The 19,700-nt window shown below is 41.6% G+C and overlaps 1 protein-coding gene across 3 annotated transcripts in view; it reads left to right on the top strand.

Moving 5' to 3' along the window:
- LOC124722846 (PDZ domain-containing protein 8) overlaps positions 1-19,700 on the top strand; it is a 233,602-nt gene that overhangs the window by 195,186 nt on the left and 18,716 nt on the right. The window contains exon 12 of one of the 3 annotated variants that reach the window (XM_047247973.1): positions 13,170-13,216. The exons of the other annotated variants lie outside the window; for them this stretch is intronic. Coding sequence (XP_047103929.1) covers positions 13,170-13,205 — 36 coding nt within the window. The 3' untranslated portion in view covers positions 13,206-13,216. The remainder of the gene's footprint in view (positions 1-13,169; positions 13,217-19,700) is intronic. 3 annotated transcript variants of the gene reach the window in all.

Raw genomic sequence — 19,700 nt, 5'->3', positions numbered from 1 at the left:
AACTGAAGTATTTCTTCTGTTACCTTTGGTTTCTTCCCAGTTACCTTCTGTGTACCTATGTTTTCCTTTCTAGCTTCTGTGATTATGCTTTTTAGAGATGTTTGCTGCTCTTCAACTGAACTGCTTACTGCCCTATTCCTTATCACAGTATCTATAGCCTTAGAGAACTTCAAGCATACTTCTTCATTCCTTAATATTTCTGTATTCCACTTCTTTATGTATTGATTCTTCCTGACCAGTCTTTTAAACTTCAGCTTACTCTTCATCACTACTAAATTGTCATCTGAGTCTATATCTGCTCCTAGGTACGCCATACAATCAAGTATCTGATTTCATAATCTCTGCCTGACCATGATGTAATCTATTTGAAATCTTCCTGTATCTCCTAGCCTTTTCAAAGTATGCCTCCACCTCTTGTGATCCTTGAACAGAGTATTTGGTATTACTAGCTGATATTTATTGCAGTACTTAATTAGTCTTTCTCTTCTCTCATTCCTAACACCAAGGCCATATTTTCCTATTACACTTTCTTCTACTCCTTCCCCTACAACTGCATTCCAATCTCCCATGACTATTAGATTTTCATCTCCCTTTACATATTGAATTACCCATTCGATATCCTCATGTATTTTCTCTCTCTCCTCATCTTCAGCTTGCGACGTTGGTGTGTGTACCTGAACTATTACTGTTGGTGCTGGTTTGCTGTCAATCCTGATGACAACAACCCTATCACTGAACTGTTCACAGTAACACATTCTCTGTTCTACCTTCCTATTTATAATGAATCGTACTTCGTTATACCATTCTCTGCTGCTGTTAATATTACCCTATACTCATCTGACTAGATATTTGTCTTCTTTCCATTTCACTTCACTGACCCCAACTATATCTAGATCGGGCCTTTAGATTTTCCTTTTCAGATTTTCTAGCTTCCCTACCATGTTCAGACTTCTGATATTCCATGTCCCAATTCATAGAATGTTATCCCTTTCTTTGGTTATTCAATCTTTTTCTCGTGGTCACCTCCCCATTGGCAGCCCTCTCCCAGAGATCCGAATGAGGGTCTGTTCTGAAATCTTTTGCCAATGGAGAGATTATCGTAACACTACTTCAGTTACAGGCTACATGTCCTGTGGATACACGTTATATGCCTTTAATGCAGTGTTTCCATTGCCTTCTGCATCCTCATGCTATTGATCAGTGCTGATTCTTCCACCTTTAGGGGCAGTTTCCCATCCCAAGGGCAAGATACTGCTCTTAGCCTGTCTGGTCCTCCGCCCTCTTTGACAAGGAGGTCGGCAGAATGAGAGTGACTTCTTTTGCCAGAAGTCTTCGACTGTCAAAGCTGATGATTTTTATTCAAAACTTAAGTGGTGGCAGGTTCGAATCCGCAGCTGAGGACATTTTGATTACTAATCAGATATGTTTACCCCTAGACCACTGCATATAGGCAGTTCTTCACTTGACTCTATTTGCGAGTGGAACAGGAAAGGAAATGACTAGTAGTGGTACAAGGTACCCTCCGCCATGCACTTTGTGGTAGCTTATAGAGTATATATGTAAACTGTTCAAATTATCAGTGATTGAATGGAACAGTTTGAATAATGAATAATTGCAACAGCTATCATTAGAAGATACATTGGTCTCCTATTGATTCACAACTAGTTTCGTGACTATAAAGTCACACCCTCAGATGGTGACCAGTTGACCTTTTTAGACATGAAGGTCATCTCTCAGTGCAACACATGCATCAAAATAAGTTTTGCATCACCCCAGTTCCCAGAACTCCTGAAGATAAACGTTGACTGCGGATATTGAATCACAGACACAGTCCCTTTGACTGTTCAGAGATGTCACTAAACCTGCCCAAAGATGTAAACAACCATGCATGAGCAGCACCTATTAGACAGACGGGGTCTGACAGCCGATCAGTTCCAGTCATTGTCTGTAGTTCAACCATGCCTAGACGGTCAATACCACAGTTCGATTGCATTCACATTGTTACTTTGTGCCAGGAAGGGCTCTCAACATGGCATCTTGGAGTGAACCAAAGCGATGTTGTTCAGACATGGAGGAGATAAAGAGAGACAGGAACTGTCAATGACATGCCTAGCTCAGGCCGCCCAAGGGCTACCTACAGATAATGGCTTGAAGGAACCCTGACAGATATGCCACCATGTTGAATAATGCTTTTCGTGCAGCCACAGGATGTCATGTTACGACTCAAACTGTGCGCAATATGCTGCATGATGCACAACTTCACTTTTGACATCTATGACGAGGTTGATCTTCGCAACCACTACACCGTGCAGCACGGTACAGATGGGCCCAACAACATATCGAATGGCCTGCTCAGAATTGGCATCATGTTCTCTTCACTGAAGAGTGTCACGGTATGCCTTCAACCAGACAATCATTGGAGACGTGTTTGGAGGCGACCCGGTCAGGCTGAACGCCTTAGACACACTGTCCAGTGAGTGCAGCAAGGTGGAGTTTCCCTGCTGTTTTGGGGTGATATTATGTGGGGCCGATGTACACCGATGGTGGTCATGGAAGGCTAAGTAATGGCTGTACGATACGTGAATACTGTCCTCTGACCGATAGTGCAACCATATCGGCAGCATATTGGTAAGGCATTCATTTTCCTGGATGAAAATTCGCACCCTCATCATGCACATCTTGTGAATGACTTCCTTCAGGATAACAACATCGCTCGACCAGAGTGGCCAGCATGTTCTCCAGACATGAACCCTATCGAACATGCCTGGGATAAATTGAAAAGGGCTGTTTATAGACGATGTGACCCATCAAACACCCTGAGGGTTCTACGCCAAATTGCCATTGAGTAGTGGGACAATCTGGACCAACAATGCCTTGATCAACTTGTGGATAGTATGCCATGATGATTACAGGCATGCATCAATGCAAGAGTATGTGCTACTGGGTATTAGAGGTACCGGTGTGTACAGCAATCTGGACCACCACCTCTGAAGGTCTCACTATATGGTGGTACAACATGCAATGTGTGGTTTTCATGAGTAATAAAAAGGGCGGAAGTGATGTTTATGTTGATCTCAATTCCAATTTTCTCTGCAAATTCTGGAACTCTCGAAACGGAGGTGATGCAAAACTTTTTTTTGATGTGTGTAGATGTCCCCTATGCTCATGCTGATCATAGCATAGAAACACAACTGCCAAAAACTTGACGGTGGACTACATGCAGGATTTAACATCAGCAATAGTGAGAGGACTTGCATAATGGCCCCATCCACAGCATGGCATGTACTAATATGAGTACATGCTATACAGTGGACCAGGCTCCTCCATGAATGTCCTCTCTTTGTTATTTGTGTTAGATAGTGTGTGTAGTTCACTGTCAAGTTTTTGGTGGTTGTGTTTTTGTGCTATGATCAGCATGGGGATAGGGAACATCTATGTTGTATTGTAGAATGGCTTTCATGCCTAAGAAAGTCAATTGTTTGGCATTTGACGATGTTACTTTATAGTCACAAAACTAGCTGTGAATCAATAGAAGATCAATATATCTTCTCATGGCAGCTGTTGCGGTTATATATTATTCAAATGGATTTTTGCAGCTGTGGTTGCCCCACTCACCAAAGAATAGAACAAAATCAAAAGAGTAATGTACAGATATGATTGCATGAATAAAGAATTGTTCTACAAGTACCATCATCATCGGATACCAAAGCCAATGCATTGTTGATGTAGCCATTCTTCTCTGTTTCTTACCATTTATATCATGTTGTTATAGATGCTGGTAATTATTTCACCAATAACATGTGGCTGTTGTAGACGTGCAGTCACCAGAAGATGAAATTGAAGGAACTACTAAAGCAGACACACAACATATGCATAAGATGGATGTATCTTGAACCATCATCAATCAATCATCACTGTTCATCCATGGAGCCGTAAGACAGTATTGTTAAGGGGCTAAACATGGCAGCAACACTTACAGGGATATCTATGAACAAAATTATTCAGTAAGTTGAAATGGCACTCACGCAGGTCCCACAAGTCAAAACTGAAAAGTGAAGACAGGAAAACGTCAGGAGTCTTAAAGACATCTCAAACATAACATTGCTCAGGAAGAAAGAATTGTAGAACAACTTACGGCAAATGAGAACATTTTGATTTTCCATGAAGATAAAGGGAGTGCCACAGTTGCAATATGAATGGAAAATAATCATTTATTGAGTGATCACATCTATGAAGAACTTCGGAGTGGTCTACAATTAAGATTATTGTGAAGCCTTGAGCCTTTTAAGACTTCAGAATTGATTATGACATTAAGGGACTCTTTGCCAAAGTCTTGTGATACAATTTATCAGAGACTTAAGATTCATAAGGACCTCCCTCCCCCCCCCCCCCCCCCCCCCAAGACTCACCCACCTATAACATGAAGAAGTATCTGTCTAGAAACATCGTATCTTTGTGGGACAGACAGAATTGTTTGTGAAGGATTCAACTCGCATCATGCATCTTATATGGGAGGAGCACAGACAGGAACCTGATATAATGAACAGCATTGACATGAAACCTCTCTTCAGCAACATGTCAACAGAATAGATTATTAGCATCTGTCAGGAATGAATGTCATCTGATGTATATGACTCGGTGCAGTTATGATTGACATCAACCTATTTCATCTGGTGTGGTAAATGTTATTAAAAACAGGTAGAGTGGTAGAAGGTTCCTCCCTCTCTCAAATAGCAGCAGTTACCAGGACACAAATTTTTCAGAAAACTGCCTTAACCTTCACAAATTTCTACCCAGGCTGTTGGGTGCAGTACATGGAAGACTCTTTTAGTCATTTGGCTGCATGTAGAAGCAGAACTGCGGTAGTTCCATCAGCATATTAACAGTTTGCAAAACAGCATTCAGTTTATGTCAGAGCAAGAAAGTAACGTTGCAGTTCTGTTCCTGGACATAGAGATATACAGGACTCCCTTGACAAACTGGGACACAAGGTTTACCAGAAACTAAAACACACCAAGTGCTGCATGCATCCCAAATCCTACCTTCATATAGGTCAGGAATGTTCCATTGTACACAAGCTGACATCATGAACCCACCACAGTAGCAATACAAGCAAGATCTAATAGTTACGTAACACATTCTGAGCCAACAAGTATGACAACCAAATAATAATAATATAATAATAATAATAATAAGAGCTACAAAGCTCAACTGGGAGTTACACGTTGTAAGTGAAATAAAGGTGAGGTTTGCGGTGGTGCACTTACCTTATGTCAAGGGTGTCGGCGACAAGTAGGCAAAGTGCTTTGCCAAAGAGGCATTGCATCAGTTTTACAGAGTGGCCTCAGGTTCCAGAATTTGGTAGACTCCATTGAGAAAGCAATAAGAGTCCCCAGTAGTGCAAATGCCTACAAGAAACATTGTGAGCGTGGTGCTGCCTACATTGGGGAAACTGGAAAGCATGTTAGTATGTGCATGGCAGAGTATGAGTGTTACAATGCTTCAGGGAAGCACAGATGGGCACCAGTGAAGCACCAGTGTGATTGTGGGCAGCCCATGAACTTTCGTAGGTACATGGGAGGTGCACACACAAAATAAGAAAGAGGATTGATATCCTGAAGTGGTTAACAATATCAGTAGAGATGACGACTGCAGGCTCTCAACTTCCCAGTTGCCAGAAAACCTGGTACAATAGACTATGTTTCATTGTAGGGCAGCTACCTCACTAGATAATGCAACAACTGGCTAAACAAACAGCACATGAAGCAGGAAAACACTTTCCTCACACCTTGCCACTGATTTTTCATAGATTGTCTTACAACACTGATAGCAAAACAGTATATTTGAAACATTCATTCCCCAGCTAAATTTGGCTGTTGCTTCATGAAGACTGTTACAACATATCTGAAATGAGAAATAAGATTATGTAGCAGTACACATAGAATGATTTTAATGAGAACTTGAACACAGAGCCATAAAAGATACATTACAACTTTGGAGCCAATTGTTATAGAGTGGGAGCTGCTGACAATGTTTTGAAAACATGAAACAAGCCACCCAAGAGGACAAAGTGGAATGGTGCACTGCCCTTACACAGTATGTGGAGGATATTTCTGACTTCATGGGGGAATTGTTATGTTAAGTGGGCATTGAGCCAAACTATTGCAGTAGCAACAGTGTGTGTGTGTGTGTGTGTGTGTGTGTGTGTGTGTGTGTGTGTGTGTCAGTCAGTCAGTCAGTCAGTCAGAGAGAGGAGGAGGGGGGGGGGGGGGAGTAGTAGTAGTATTATGCACCGCTTAAGTGGAACACCCTATTAACACACACTTAAAGGTGCCTTTGTGTCAGATACAGTTGAACAGCACAGTAAATTGGCCATTGCGAAACACCAAAATTCAAAATGAGTTTCATAGGCCTGTACAGCAACAAAAAATAAGTCATATTTCTCAAGCAATCAGTTAACAGAGTAAGATGTGAGAGTTGACGGAAAAAGTTAAATGGCTAAGTGATATGAACTTTCATAACAGAGGCAAATTATTGTTATGCTGCTCTAGAGGCAGAGAGTGCCTATAAGGCTGCCTCATCAGGCATGGCAGTAAACACTGCAGAAGTAAGCAAAAGGCACTCTGACATATCTCTGTCACCATTTGATATTATGGGAGCAGTATTACAGAACAACTATTTTTCCAACCTGATTCAACAACATTGCTCAATCAAACTAAAATTATCTTCAATAAAAGCATCTCACCCCTCTTCTCTCTCCCATTCATCATCCAATCACAACACATATTTAATTATTTCCTTACACATGATAACAGGGACAGCAGACCAGTAATGAATACAGAGTTGTACATTTTTGGTCAATAGTCTACACTGTAAAACTGATGAGGGCTGCTTGTGACAATGGATAAAATGTTGAAGCGTTTTGAAACACAACAGGATCTTAAACCCAGGAGAATTAACACAGGGTGTATACACCCCAGGAGAACCAGAAAATCCAGGAAAAACCTGAGAATTTTTTCATCTGGGAAAAACTGAGGAATTTTTTAGAATTCCAGGAAGTTTTCATTGATTTAGTTTGCAGTTAAATTTTTGTAATTTTGACTAGTAAGAACTGACACTCTAACAAAGAATTTTATTTTAGTCTCATACGGCAGAATAATGTGGCAGCAATAAAACATAAATGAGTGAAAAAAAATAAATGAAAAAATAAAACTTAAATTGCAAAGGAAATGCACCATTTACAACAACAAAACACAGTGCACACACAAGCATCTGGCAACAGCAAAATGTGTCAAAGGCTTAAGAACAAAGACTATGCAATATTTCATAACAACAAACTGCTTCCAATGCGAGGCACACAAGAAAGACAGGCCGCGGCTTATCTGTCATGAAGGTAGGCCTGACTGACTCACTCGCTCAGCTCAGCAGACAAACTATGCTTCTGCACCTGTTAACTTGTAACTGCGTGTTGACATAAAATGAGAATTGCATCTTCTATGGAATCTGCTATTATGGAGTCTTATTGTTTATTAGTCCTACAACGAGAAAAAGTCCACATGTCTACTAATAATTTGTTATGGTTGTACTGGGTACAATAAAATTTTAATGGTTGGATGAGGCACTAAATATTGTATCAAATGAGGACTGTGATATTAGAGACTAAATACTATAAATGAGCTATTATACAATTTATGCAGAGCATAGATCTTAAACTACAGCTACCACACAGTTTTGTATTTTGTTGTAGTACTAGTAATCAGTAACACTTTATAAAAGCAGATTTCAGTAGAATATGCAATACAAAATTGTTAAGGCTTTCGTGGCCACTTGTTGACAAACTGCCTATTGGCTTCTGTCTCGGGTTCTTCGGCCGACGTTCATCTAATGATTTTTCTGACGTTTCGCCAGCACGAGTGGCTGGCATTGTCAAAGCTTCACCCTCCATTGCCAGTGGTGAACTGGAGGCGAGTTTGCGGCCGCAGACTATATGTACCTGGCGCGCCAACGTCCGAGGGCTTCTCCGCGGTCATTTCCGGTGCGGTTCTCCTCTTGCTACCTGGGACGGTCGTTCGCTGCAGTACGGGCAGCCAGGATCCGTTTACCTTAAGGTGAACGACCGTCGCAGGTAGCAAGAGGAGAACCGCACCGGAAATGACCGCGGAGAAGCCCTCGGACGTTGGCGCGCCAGGTACATATAGTCTGCGGCCGCGAGCTCGCCTCCAGTTCACCACCGGCAATGGAGGGTGAAACTTTGACAATGCCAGCCACTCGTGCTGGCGAAACATCAGAAAAATCATTAGAAGAACGTCGGCCGAAGAACCCGAGACAGAAGCCAATAGGCAGTTTGTCAACAAGTGGCCACGAAAGCCTTAACAATTTTGTATTACGCCTCTACGGGGAGGAGATTTCCAGATTGTACCGACGCCTTGACCAACGACGGAAGAAGAAAGCGCGACTGATGTCCTCTCTCGCCTTTGTCACGGTGCCAAGATGAATGTGCTACACTGAAGTTCTTGAGATGCAAGCGCCTATTCACCACTGCCCAAGCACATCGTATCTACGACAGAATGGAACGAGCTTTTCTTCGTGAGCGAATACATACAACACGGAGAGACTTGGCAAGAACGGATCAGGAACTTCTGGACATTTTCTATCAACTAAGTAGCAGAATGCATCGAGACGACTGGGACAAGATCGACAGCATCACTCACAGGAGCATGCAGAACAAACTCGAGCGCTGCACCGAGCGGCAAAAGAAAAAGTTTGAAAGATGCCGGAAGCAGACCGACAAGGCGATTCCCGACATGTCGCACACAGTGGTCAACCTCACTGAACGACAATTGACCAAAGAGGAAGTGTCTGTTCTTCAAAAAGGAGGGAATTTCGCTATCATCCCGAGAACTATACCTATGGAGGACATCATTGCCAACACCGAAGCAGCCATTCGGACCCTTCCTTGTGGAAGGGCAGAGAAAATACACACTGAAACAGCCAGGATACTGCACCGTGCAAAACCACCAGCTTGCAACCTGAAGAAAGAAGAGGTACAAGCCATTAAGAATCTCAACGCCGACAAGAGTATATTGGTACTGCCTGCCGATAAGGGGAATGCGACCATCGTAATGAAGACCGAAGATTATGAGCAAAAGATCCGAGACCTATTAGATCCGACAACATTCTGAAAACTAAGCGCAGATCCGACGCAGCGTATCACTCGGAATACGAATCGATTAATCAAGGCGTCTTCTCTGCCGGCGGACATACAGAGAAACCTGCGCAACACAGAAGCCCTACCGCCTCGGCTGTATGGATTACCCAAGATCCATAAGAACAACGTTCCACTGAGACCGATCGTTAGCGCTCCTGGCTCACCAACGTATAAACTGGCGAAACACTTGGCCTCTCTGCTCCAGCCACACGTGGGGAAGACCGACACATACGTTAAGGACTCAGGGCATTTCATTCAGAAGCTGAGGAAACTGAAACTTGCGCCAAATGACATCTTGGTCAGTTTTGATGTTGTTTCATTATTTACGAAAGTGCCACTCAGTGACGCTCTGGAGCACATCGGTTCCATGTTCCCGCAAGACATCAAAAAGCTCTTCCATGCATGTCTCACCACGAGCTATTTCACGTGGAATGGCGATTTCTACGAACAGCTGGAAGGTGTCACCATGGGTAGTCCTCTCAGTCCAGTGGTGGCCAACTTCTTCATTGAACAATTCGAAGCACAGGCACTGGACTCGGCACTTGCAAACCTAAGGTGTGGTACAGGTACGTCGATGATACTTTCATGGTGTGGAGCCATGGTGAAGAACAGCTCGGTGAATTCCTGAGACATTTGAACAGCCTCCATGCCAACATAACATTTACCATGGAAGTAGAAAAGGACAAGAAACTGCCATTTCTAGATGTGCTGGTCACAAGGGACGGCGAAAACCTGGGACACAGCGTGTATCTGAAACTGACACACACGGACCGATACCTGCACAATCTGTCAAACCACCACCCAAGCCAGAAAAGAGGCATGATTAGTATGCTCTTAACGAGAGCAGGACGAATATGTGAGCCTCAACACCTCAAACGAGAAATGCAACACCTGGAAACTGTTCTGCAGAGCAATGGGTACCCCACAAATTACATTAGAAGTGTAACAGAGCCAAACACTCGGCGAAGTAAGGAACCAGAAAAAGAAATGTCGGGTACGGCCTTTCTGTCATACATTCCATGAGTGACGGACAGAATCGGCTGTATATTGCGCAAACACAGCATAAAGACGATTTTCAAACTGACAAGGAAGATCAAAGAGTGTCTTAGATCAGCGAAGGAGAAAAGAGACCCACTTGCAATGTCGGGAATATACCGTATACCATGCACATGCGGAAAAGTTTATGTCTGAATGACTGGATGATCAATTAACACCAGGATCAAAGAGCATAAGCGACATTGCAGGTTGGGGCAGGTGGAGAAATCGGCCGTGGCAGAGCATGCACTGAATGAGACCGACCACGTAATAAAATTCGCCGACACGGAAGTTCTGGCTGTAGAGAAGCACTATCACACGCGCTTGTTCAGAGAAGCTGTAGAAATCCAAAAACACGCGAACAGTTTCAACAAGAAAGAGGAAAGCCTTAAGGTAAACGGATCCTGGCTGCCCGTACTGCAGCGAACGACCGTCGCAGGCAGCAAGAGGAGAACCGCACCGGAAATGACCGCGGAGAAGCCCTCAGACGTTGGCGCGCCAGGTACATATAGTCTGCGGCCGCGAGCTCGCCTCCAGTTCACCACCGGCAATAGAGGGTGAAGCTTTGACAATGCCAGCCACTCATGCTGGCGAAATGTCAGAAAAATCATTAGATGAACGTCGGCCGAAGAACCCGAGACAGAAGCCAATAGGCAGTTTGTCAGAATATGCAATGCTTGTTAGTGTGTAAACACCCAGTTATGAGTTAACATGATTAGAAACGCATTTTGTCTGCTAAGCTGAGCGAGTGAGCTAGCTCAGGCCTACCCTCGTCACATATGTGTCGTGGCCTGTCTTTGTCGTAGGCCTTGTTCCGATGAGCGTGACATCACAACAGTGTACATTAGGTTCATTTGAGCAACTGCAAGCAGACTCATGTGCATGTGCAGTTCAGTTGCGTATGGGCAGTACCTTTTCCCGTTTTGCGGCTGCATGAAGTGTGGCTGGTAGTTGTATCAGCAGTAGTAACAAGTATCCAAATGCTACCCAGAAAAATTTTTCTGGTGTGCCAAAGCTGCCAGATTGGCGCATACACAGAGCTGTCTGAGTTGTAGTGGGGAGGGAGATAGTTTCCACATGTCCAGTGTTTATGTTTAGGGATTTTGCTGTTTTCTCTTTGTTTATAGCTCTCACCTCACATGAAAACAAAACAGATTTCTGTGGCTGGGAGCTATCAAGTGAATTAAAATACATTCACATAATTACAGAAGTTTACAATATATTAATAATTTCAGTTTTCTGATTTTATTATACTTCCAGGTTTTTGGCAATCAAGCATTAATTGTCTTGCAAAACAATGAAGTTATTTTTTTCGATTTGATAAAGAAATTTGCCTTTCATTAAGCTTTTCCACAGAGATGGTCATTTATTTGAAATGAACTTCTGGCACATATGCCATCATGCCATGATAAAGAACCAAAATGTGAGTTAATACAGTACTGGTACTCCAAGAAAATTTACATCCTGAAAACCACACTGAAAAGCTTAATATCAGGCTGGGGCCTACTTCTTTGTGAATCTGGACATAGAATGTGTACTTTAAGCTGAATTATGCATTTTAGTGTGGTTTACAAAATTGCAATGCTATTGCTCCCGCTGATGCCCTTTTTCAGTTATGACGTAATGTAAGAACTCTTAATTGTATACAGGTACAAATACATGGGCTTTCTACACCATTGTAGCTGAATGCATGCACAGCAACATCGTTTTCTGGAGCTCTTTGGCAATAGCTGAAATGTATTCTAACAGGTCATGGGAAAGTATTGTGAATAATGGTTTGAAAAGCATTACTTTCAAAGTACATTTCATTTTATGCAAGATGAATTATCTTACATGTGTGAATGTGCTTTGAATTTCTTACCATAGAGCATTTGATTCTCATTTAAAGCTTAACACTTTGAGGGCCAGCCACTTAGAAGCATTTCAAGCCCAGAAGACCAGTCATTTATGTCATTATTTAAAATGTTACTCGCACATTTGTGTTATTTGTCTTAAAGTGTAACACACGTAAAAAGAAGACCAAAATTACATGTGAAAGCTTACATTTTCTTGTAGCTGCACTATATGTATTAATTTAAACCATTAACTTTACACATTTATGTGTTCATGCTCCTTAACAGTGATGTTGGTATTGGCTGACTACATCATGTGTCCCATGCTCTGAATATCTGCTACTGTCAGCTGGTGTGATCATGCGACATGATCTACGATTGGCTTACTAAAGTGCATCGCAATCTTGATTTCAATGCTTCAGAAACTTATGTGCAGTGTTTGGTGGAATTCTAATATATTTTTTCATAATATGAAAATATGCAGCATGTATGTTGCTGCACATCAAAGATCTTTCCAAAATGTGATTTTTTGTTTTTTTCCCAGGGGTTCATTTTCTAAAGTGCAGAGAAGCTTTATGCCAGTATATAAAATCTTAACCATTCAAAATATTGATAATTTTTATGGTTTTGAGGGAAAGTATACTGTCACTTAACATGGGAGAGGTGTATTAGTAACTCAGAAATCCAGGAAAAATCCAGGAATTTTTTTTCGTTGTCCATGTATACACACTGTAACGGAAACTGAGTTCAGCCATGGAAGCCTATGCGCATTATTTGCCAAATTTTCTACCTCCATTGTACTGTTGTACATTTGTTGCTGACAAAAATTAACAAGCAGAAAATTAGACTCTGATGCTATTTCCATTCCACCCAATAATACCTTTGTTGTATAAAAATATATTTGCAGTGTACAGAATTAAATTATTATTGAAATTATAAATGATGTTATTCAGGGACACTATCATTAGATGGAGTAAATTTGAACCATATTGCTAACTCGCAAACTGTAAGTTTGTGTATGTATGTGGGATTCTGTCTGTATGGGAAAAGTACAAATGTTTTCTCTTGTAAAACATTGCAACATGTTGTTACAGAGACGTTCCTGTGCTCAGTTGGTGACAAGGATCTAGCCATAAAAAAGGTTTGTAAAGTAACTGTCGTGTCGTGTGGACTGTCTAATAGCCTGTTCTGCATCATTTTCTGATAAAAGAGAACTTTTGAGTACCATGAATCAGTCATTATGTTAAGAAAGCAGACAGGATACTGCAGTATAAAGGTGCCAGTTCAGTATCATACTTCAGCAACAATACTGTTTCTGGGAAATCTGACAGAATTGAGATATGATTAATGCGTTATAATCCTGTTCCTAGCTCAGTTTTGTATAAAATAAAAATGGGTGATTACAGAATTAAATAGACACCATATGTATTCCTGTTGTAGTTACTGCATCTGGTCATAGAGTTACATCATATCAAATGATGAGAGAAATATTGTTCTCATCTGGTCCTGAATAAGTTTTATTGCTGTTGAGTCTTGGAACCTCTCGAGACAAGATGACATGTTGACATCTGGAGGATTTAGTAATACTGTTTGGAGGCAGATGTCAGCTGGCTCAAATAAGAGGTTCATGAACTGTTTTACTAAGAGATGGATTCATAGGTATATAATGCCCTGGATATATTTTTCGACCGTTAGTGTTTTCAGTGTGTTAACTACAGGGCATCAACAATCATGTTTGTTAGCATACCAGATCAAGACACTGCCTGTTTTGAGAGTGTGATACAAGTTCTTGTATCATCCATTCACGGAAGTTCCAACATTCCTAACACTATTGAGTTGTTAATTTGAAGCAAAACTCAGGAATTATGGTATGTTGGTGGAAGTAGAGTCAGGTAAGCCACAAAACACCTGTAGCTTATTCACTTTTTGGTGGAGCATAAGCTCTTAAACATGCAGTAACAAAGGAAAGAAGGAGAAACAGATGCTACCAGCATAGTCATTATCAGTCGCCATTAGACTATGTACATACCCAACAAAAAACACTGTGGTTATCTTTAAAGGCATGAAATATATTATTTGAAAACTTTTTGTAATCTGCAAGAATGTTTCCTGTATTGTTCAACACAAGACTAGATTCTTAATCGTGCAGCCTGCTTACAGATGGAGCTCGGCAATGGTGTGGGATAAGTTTGTACTGAAATAATTATACATTATGTGATCAAAAGTATTGAAACACCTGGCTGAAAATGACTTACAAGTTTGTGGTGGCCTCCATCTGTAACGCTGGAATTCAGTATGGTGTTGGCCTACCCTTAGCCTTGATGACATCTTCCACTCTCACAGGCATACGTTCAATCAATTTCTGGAAGGTTTCTTGGGGAATGGCAGCCCATTCTTTATGGAGTGCTGCATTGAGGAGAGGTATCGATGTTGGTTTGTGAGGCCTGGCATGAAGTCGGCGTTCCAAAACATCCCAAAGGTGTTCTGTAGGATTCAGGTCAGGACTCTGTGCAGGCCAGTCCATCACAGGGATGTTATTGTCATGCAACCACTCCACCACTGGCCGTGCATTATGAACAGGTGCTCAGTTTTGTTGAAAGATGCAATCACCATCCCCGAATTGTTCTTCAACAGTGGGAAGCAAGAGGGTGGTTAAAACATCAGTGCAGGCCTGTGCTGTGATAGTGCCACACGAAACAACAAGGGGTTCAAGTCCGCTCCATGAAAAACAATAGCACACCACAACACCACCACCTCTGAATTTTACTGTTGGCACTACACACGCTGGCAGGTGACGTTCACTGGGCATTTGCTGTACCCACACCCTGCCATTGGATCGCCACATTGTGTACTGTGATCAGTCACTCCACACAATGTTTTTCCATTGTTCAATCATCCAATGTTTACGCTCCTTACATCAAGCCAGGCTTCATTTGGCATTTACCAGCATGATGTGTGGCTTGTGAGCAGCCACTTGACCATGAAATCCAAGTTTTCTCACCTCCTGCCTAACTGTCACAGTACTTGCAGTGGATCCTGTTGCAGTTTGGAATTCCTGTGTGATGGTCTGGATAGATATCTGCCTGTTACACATTACGACCCTGTTCAGCTGTTGCCGATCTCTGGCAGTCAACAGACAAGGTCAGCCTGTACACTTTTGTGCTGTATGTGTCCCTTCACATTTTTCCACTTCACTGTCACATCAGGAACAGTGGACCTAGGGATATTGAGGAGTGTGGAAATCTTGCGTACTGACGTATGAAAAGTGACACCCAATCACCTGACCATGTTTGAAGTCCGTGAGTTCCACAAAGCACCCCATTCTGCTCTCTTATGGTGTCTAATGACTACTGCGGTCGCTGATATACAATACCTGGCTGGAGGTGGCAGCACAGTGCACCTAATATGAAAAACATATGTTTTTGGGGGTGTCCGGATACTTTGGATCACATAGTGTATATGTTCCTTTCATATTGTCCTATTGCAATGTGCCAAGGTATTCCAAAGCATTAATGATGTTTATGCATTCCATCAGATTCTTATTACTGTTTCAAAATGTAAATAGAATGACTTAATTTGCAGACAGTGTGTCAAAATAAGCAGTGAACCACTTTGATTCTTGTGATGTGATACATTTAAAAACCTCCTGGTTGTTTAAGATATTCTCAAGTTTGCAACATGTTGTGTGCTTGCTCAAGTCAGTCTCCTAGCACACTGAATTATGGAGTGTTTTCCAGTATCTGACATCAAATGTTATATAGCACTATAACAATCTTGATAGAACTTGGTCAGTAATTGTAATGTTAGTGCTATAAGCAACAACCACCTACAAAAAAGTTGTCTGCAAAATTTAACTGCCTTTGGTAAATTTGTTTTATGTGGTAAACTGTGCAAAATTACTGTAGGTGAATGCTTAACAGCACAGCCATGGGTTTTCATCTAATCGTAAATTTGTTTTATGTGGTAAACTGTGCAAAATTACTGTAGGTGAATGCTTAACAGCACAGCCATGGTTTTTCATCTAATCGTTGATGACTATGGGAGTAATGCATATAACATATTATATTCCAGAAATTTCTTATGCCCTGTGGCAAGCACTTAAGGGGCATCCTGACTAGATTTGTTTTCGGCAAACCCGTGTCCCTAATTAGGGGCTGCAGCATCAATCATCTACAATCATAAGCTGTTTGCGTGCTTCGTGACCACTGTTGTGCATGACAGTGGAACATTCTGTGTTACAGAGAACAGGGATTGTGGATCACATGGAAGATGCCTTCAGCCTGAAGGTGAACAACAAAACAAGGAGGTGAGTGAGTGTTGAACTGAAACACTCATTAGCATGCAGCCTGCCACACTCAAGTTGTATTAGGTTTACCTGGATGTATGGGTCTGCAGCTGAGTGGATGACCCTTACCTATCTTCTGGTGTGACAACAAAGACACTGACTTCAAGAAGAAGGGAAAAAATACTCTGTCCCTGTAATGGCTGTCTCTTTATTGTAAACTCAAAGATCACGAAGCTGCAAGCCACTTAAAAGTGAAAAAACTTGAGTGCCATGTCTAACTACTGCAGAAGTGCAAAACAACCAAAATTAAAGATGTCTTGATGTTGCTGTCGATAAGGAACTCTGATCTGAATCAGGTCAAGGATCTTATTGAGATACAAATATTACAAAGATAAGCAACGACTTGGAAAAACCCGCTGTCTTCATACTTCAGCACATCCATCTTTCTCAGATCATGTTTTGTAGATCTAAAAGTAAGACCTCCATATCTAATCCAATACGATGTTTAAACTATCAAAGTATGGCCACAGAAGTGTTACTTACAAGGAGGCTGTGACTGTGCATCAGCTGTATGCAGAGGTCTGTGATTTAGTGCTTCTGACTGTGTGAGCTGTGTGTTTCAAACACAGTATTTAAGTCCTAGGAAAGCAGAACAACACAGTGAACACTTTTGGATGACATTATTCATGGCATAATTATTGAGATTAGAGACCAGTCAGTCAGTGCAGTGTTTCCAGGAGTTGAATATTGACCAAAGCTACATAGAAGACTGAGGGAACATTCAGAAACAGTACAGGAAAGATTGAGTACATACTACAGTCCAACAAGTGGACTGTTATCTAGTGTTAAGTGCCCAAAGATGTCCAAGCAGATCATCTGCCATGATGAGACATTGCAGTGGCCTCTGGCTCACACATCTCCCATCAAACTGCATTATTGGTTTCAAGAGGTTGTTTTGTAAGCTTAGTGACCTACTAGATGCATTCACTTTGACTAAGGTGCCACATGTCTTTGTGAATATGTGTTAATGTCTTTGTGAATATGTTTGTGGTGCACTATACTTGTAGCTTGGAATTGTGTATTAGTGTCCTTTTAATGAATAAGTAACACACTACCCTTGATTCTCACTGTCTGTTTTCTCTGGTGTGCCTTTAGGATGTATTACAACCCTTCCAATATTGTGGAAAAATGACTTGGCAGCACCAGATTTTTCTGGGACAGCATCTCATGTGGAGCATGTACACTATACATGTTTCCTAGGGCTATTGTAATAGCTGTAGTATACAGGAATGATATCTAGCAACAGTATTTGTGTCATTATCATTGTGCATATGGTCCTGGATTCCATCTGATAGATAATAATGCTTGACCACACAGGCCTTGACTAGAGGATGAGTGCATGCAACACAAGTACATCATGTCTTTAGAGTGATCATATTACTCCACAGAATTAAACCCATTTGAAATTACAAGGGCACTTGAGGCCAAGAGATTGCAATACCTTAACTGTCACCACAGGCAATTGCTGATGTCAAGCTGACACTTGTCCAGCAAAGACAGGTGTTACTATAAGCCGTGTATAAGCCTTGTATTCTGCATTATCATACAAGGTCCTTGCACCTTGTGTTGGCATTTTCTTTATGCAACCAGTAGAGAGAGCCCATGGATAATGAGTGCCAACCTTAGACCATGAATAATTGTCCCCTCTGCCTTTTATTTGATATCTGTGTGTCATGTTTTATGCTACTTTTCAGTTCATGCATTACTGTACAGTATTTCATGTATCTCAAAGATCTGTTAACTCGCTAGAAATGTAAGTTCTGACAGGAATCACTCAACAAATGAAAACTGAAATATGTACAAAGAAAACATTAAGTCCCTCCAGCTCACTGCCAGCTTTCCTTGGCTGCTCATCACAGCGGAGAGTGAGTGAGGGGGGGGGGAGAGGGAGGGGGAGAGAGAGAGAGAGAGAGAGAGAGAGAGAGAGAGAGAGAGAGAGAGAGAGAGAGAGAGAGAGAGACTGGGGGGGGGGGGGGGGGGGTAAGGAAGTACCTCGCAACTAGATTGTTGTAAGGAAAAGACCTCACTACAAGATTCCTCCTTTCCTAATTGAGCTAGCATTTCTATTTAGACTTCAGAGTAGTAACACAGGATATGATCACAATGAATTCACTTTGGAGTCCTTCATTTAGTCAGCTGTAATAAGCTTGATATTTGACAGTAACAAGAGAAAACCTTGAGTAACCAGAAAGAAATGTCAACCCTGTAAACCACAGAAGTAAACTAGGAACTCCAGTACACATCTATACACCAATTCCATATCCTGCCAAGAGTAAAATGCATACTTTGTTTACTAAGTTGATGTAACAAGTCAAAGCACCAATTGTGGTGTTACCGCTCCAGGCCATGTTACGTGAAGTTTTGAGCAATGGGTTCTGCCCATTTCACACAGTACTGTGGCATGTGAAGCCATCATACCCAGGGAGAATCCATGATCTCTACAATTGCATCTCTGTTGTGGTCACTCAGCTCAGATACTATTTATTTGTCTGACATGTTCCAGCATCCTGGAGGACCTCCTCACTATGGATCAATTGGAATGAAAGTAAATCTAATCTAATCTAATCTAAACATCCTGTTCTTCCAACCTGGTTGCTAAATCTCTTCCCTGAGGCTGGGACATAAAGGCTATAGCGGCTAGTTCAATGGTGATGTACCTTAATGAAGTATAGACAACAAAATTATTGAACTGTTGCTTCTGTGATGTCATAGATGTTGTGGCTGCTCCAAGAAGCAGTCACTGTAAAGGTACTTTTGGACATTGTTGTCCCTGCTTCTGTAAGCTGTACAGAGGTTGGCCATGCAGCAACCATATGTGTGCTCAGATTTCTTCATCAGTGTCCTTTTGGGACCAATATGCTTAAAAAAAGTTTGTTATGTGGGTCATCTATAGCGGCAAATGTCTATGCGAAACTCATTTCAATCTGTATGACAATTCACTGTGCAAACAATCCCCTAGGCTGTGGCTAAGCCATTTGTGGAAATTTGGTGATTTCTCTATCCTTAATTAATCCCACAAGGACTGCTACAATGTTGGGGAGATTTGGAAGCAGTTGTTGAAAGGTGCTACAGGGTAAACCCCAACTCCATTGACAGTATGAGTATTTTGGTATATGGGACCTGTGGTTGCCAGTGGCTCATTACAGGATAATTGCATCTAGCTTTATTTCTTACCTCTATTTATCTTTATAAGTGTATTACACTGACTATATCAGCACAGCAGTACAATTGCTGAGGGTGTGTGCTGTGTGTCTTGTTTGGAAACGAACGTGTGCCATTC

This window comes from Schistocerca piceifrons, chromosome X (assembly GCF_021461385.2).
Source record: "Schistocerca piceifrons isolate TAMUIC-IGC-003096 chromosome X, iqSchPice1.1, whole genome shotgun sequence".
Taxonomy (NCBI): Eukaryota; Metazoa; Arthropoda; class Insecta; order Orthoptera; family Acrididae; genus Schistocerca; species Schistocerca piceifrons.
This window is presented reverse-complemented; position numbering and strand designations above follow the sequence as displayed.